The 3,384-nt window shown below is 59.8% G+C and overlaps 1 protein-coding gene across 1 annotated transcript in view; it reads left to right on the top strand.

Moving 5' to 3' along the window:
* CROCC (ciliary rootlet coiled-coil, rootletin) overlaps positions 1–3,384 on the top strand; it is a 44,903-nt gene that overhangs the window by 656 nt on the left and 40,863 nt on the right. The window contains 2 exon segments of the mRNA XM_007459266.1: positions 14–155; positions 776–930. Of these exon segments, the coding sequence (XP_007459328.1) occupies positions 14–155; positions 776–930 (297 nt within the window).

The raw sequence follows: 3,384 nt of genomic DNA, 5'->3' as shown, positions 1-3,384 counted from the left end.
TCTTTCCCTGCAGACACTGGAGAGCAGCATCCTGGGGTCGGGCCAGGAGAAGGGCCTGAACGTGCAGGACCCGGCCCAGGATTCCCAGCCCACCTGCCTGCCTGCCCGCATCAGGGAGATTGTCACCCGCAACTTCTCCCAGCCTGAGAGCCCAGGTACCACTCCCCTTCACAGACACTGCCTGCATCTCACCTCTTCTCACATCCCCCTCCTCAACAGTCATAATGACGATAATGAGTGCAGCTTCCATTTCTTGAATAATCACTGTGAGGCAGGCACAAGCCTGTGATGGAGGGTCCCATTTTACAGATGAGGAAATGGAGGCTCAGAGGTGTAATTTTCCCAGACTTGGTCTCCATGTGATGCTGCTGGAAGGCAGGGCTGAGCATCCCCTCCTTGCTTGCAGGCAGCCTGCTGCAAAGACCTAAACCCCAAACACCACCTTCTCTCCCAGGGAAGGTGTGAGCTGGATGAACCCAAGATTAGAGGGGGAGGGCAGCTCAGCTTAGCTCAGGGCTTTTTAGAAGTATAAGGGGTGGCAGTGTCCAGTCGCCACCCTGGCAGGAAAGCTGATGGGCCCCTGCTCCCCCTGGAGGGCGGCACCCACACCTCATATTTGGGTTGAGAGAGTCTGGGAAGGGCCCCCTCAGCTACAGCTCCTCGTGGGGACCTGGTCCATCTTCCTGCCTCCAGGGATGGGTAGGGCACCTGTAGGGGGAGGCGGTCCCTCAGGATGCAGGTGGAAGCTAATTATGTGCCCGCTGTCCCTCTCCAGCCCTGCTGCCGGCCACCGAGATGGCATCCATGCTGTCACTGCAGGAGGAGAGCCAGCTTCTGCAGCAGGAGCTGTCCCGCGTGGAGGACCTGCTGGCCCAGAGCCGGGCTGAGCGCGATGAGCTGGCCATCAAGTACAACGCGGTCAGTGAGAGGGTGGGTGCTGCGGGGGCGCTGAGAGCTGGGCTAGGGGCTCCCCTGCCGCAGGGGTGGGGAGACAGCCAGGGCAGGCCCGCTTCCTGGGCAAAATGTGGGCCCTGGAGTCAGGCCGCCTCCATTCAGATTGTGGCTCTGCCCACTTGAGCGGCCTTGAGCAAATCACCCAGCTCTGCGAGCCTGCTTTCCGTAGCGGGGACAGTAATGTGACATGGAGCTGTGAGGAATCAATGAGACGAGGGGATGAGGTGCCTGGAAACTGGGGTATTTCATTCCTGGCTGTCCTGAGCCTGCTTGGGGGGTGGGGCAGAGAGAACAAGACCCCTAGAGGCCCCTGCCACCCCTTGAGTCTCTGGGCATCTTCCCGTGCCCCCAGTTACCTGGGCCTTGGGGTCCACCCAACAGGCTGGGGTAGGCACAGGCAGCCACAGACCTGCCCTGCCCCCCGTGGGGGTGAGGCCCAGCAAAGGAAGGAAGGAAGGAGAAGCCGGGCCTGCCTGCAAGTCCAGGCAGGATTCACGTCTCCCGGGACCTGTGCTGCAGGGCCTGGGCAGGAGGTCGGTGTGAGTGGAGTACAGGTGGTTCTTAGTGCATTTTCTCCCTTAGGCCTCCAGGCTCGTGGGAAATGACCCTGGGGAGTTGATGGTGGCTGAAAGTTGGTGAGAGAGTTGCATGAGGGAGGGAGTGTGTGTGCGGATGGGAGATGTGTGGGTGGTAATAACACTCATATAGTAGCTGCTGGTTACTGAGTGCCTACTGGGTGCCAAGCATGTGCTGGGTGCTTTACATTTAATGCACCAAAGTCGGGACCATTATGATGCTCATTTAACAGAGGAGATAACCAAGGCTCAGAGAGGGAAAGCACCCTGCTTGGGGGTCACACAGCTGAGGGCTCCGTGTTACAGTTTTATTTCCTGGGTATGGGGAGAGGCAACCGGCCTGGGAGTTCCAGGGGGCACCTGGCCCTGGGAAAGCTGGAAGGGCCTCAGACGTGACCCCTGATGTTACAAACGGAAGATTGAAGCTGGCCCAGGGTCCCCTTTGTGGGACTGGCAGAGCTAGGGATGGCTAGACCCCTGAGCCGGGCCTGTCCACACAGGGGCTTGTATACCCGTGGTGGGAAGAGGGATCTGTGATCCTCTGTGTCGTTGTGGGATGTGCCCGTGTCCTGGCCTGGACACGCCCCTCACGTGTTGGGACTTGCAGAAGAGCAGGATGGTGGCCAGCACTGGGGACCCTGCAGAGCTAGTTTTCCCAAGGTTTGCAGGGGGCGTGGCAGGTGGGCTGGGCGGAGTCTGTATTGTTGGTGGTGGGCCCTGAGACAGCCCCCTCCTAGTTTAGGCTGGTCATCTTTTGTCAGGCCCCTGGGGGCTGCCTCTTTTACTTTTATTTATTTATTTATTTATTTTTGGCTGCCTCTTTTATTTTTATTTTTTATTTTTTATTATTATTAATTTTTTTTGCGGTACGCGGGCCTCTCACTGTTGTGGCCTCTCCCGTTGCGGAGCACAGGCTCCGGACGCGCAGGCTCAGCAGCCATGGCTCACGGGCCCAGCCGCTCCGCGGCACGTGGGATCCTCCCGGACCGGGGCACAAACCCGCGTCCCCTGCATCAGCAGGCGGACTCTCAACCACTGCGCCACCAGGGAAGCCCTGGCTGCCTCTTTTAAATGCCAACTTCTGACTGACAGTGAGGCTAGTGCTGCCCCTCAGGCTGGCATGGGGAGGGAAGAGGAGGTGGAGGTAGCGGGTCCCTTTTCTTCTAGGACACAGCTGTGGGGCTGGGCCGGTTGGGGGAGCTGCTTTAGTCTAGAAAGTTTCCTTGTGTGGCTGGAGAGGCCCCTGAATAGCGTGTAGAGCGAGCCTGGCAGGAGACTGTCCTCGGTCTGAGATGTGGCCCCCTGGAGGCAGGGGCTGCATGACAGTGACCTTGACGCCTTTCCTGAGGGTGGGTCCACAGGGAACCTCAGAGCCTGGAGATCACCTCATTAGAGATGGGGAAACAGGCCCAGGGAGGGGACATTACAGGCCCAAGGTCGGTGGTGGAGCTGGGCCGAGACCCCTGGTCTGGGGCTCTGTGCTCCTGCGGCATGGTCACTCCCTGCTGCCCACTTGTCCCCGGGCTGCTGGTGACAGGGCCTGCCCTTGTGGCTATAACTGCTGCACGTGTGCTGGCTTTGGGGGCCAGTCAGTGAGGTTGTTCCGACCCCTTAAACCCCACAGCATCCCTGGGAAAGGGGAGTGGAGGTGAGGTCAGGATCTCTGTCCTATTGACTACATGTAGGGAACCTGAGGCAGGGGCTCCTAGTGGCTACCTTCCATGTCAGAGGGAGAACCTCAGGGTCCCAGTGGAGGTCCCCGCTTCTTCCTGTCCCTGACGAGCAGGTGCTGGGCGAGGCAGCTGGGATGGGAAGGAGGGAGTCGGCTACACAGGCCAGGCCCCCTGCCCCCCCC

This window comes from Lipotes vexillifer, unplaced genomic scaffold, assembly GCF_000442215.2.
Source record: "Lipotes vexillifer unplaced genomic scaffold, Lipotes_vexillifer_v1.1 scaffold496, whole genome shotgun sequence".
NCBI lineage: Eukaryota > Metazoa > Chordata > Mammalia > Artiodactyla > Lipotidae > Lipotes > Lipotes vexillifer.
The sequence above is the reverse complement of the archived record's forward strand: the minus strand, read 5'-3'. Positions and strand labels throughout refer to the sequence as shown.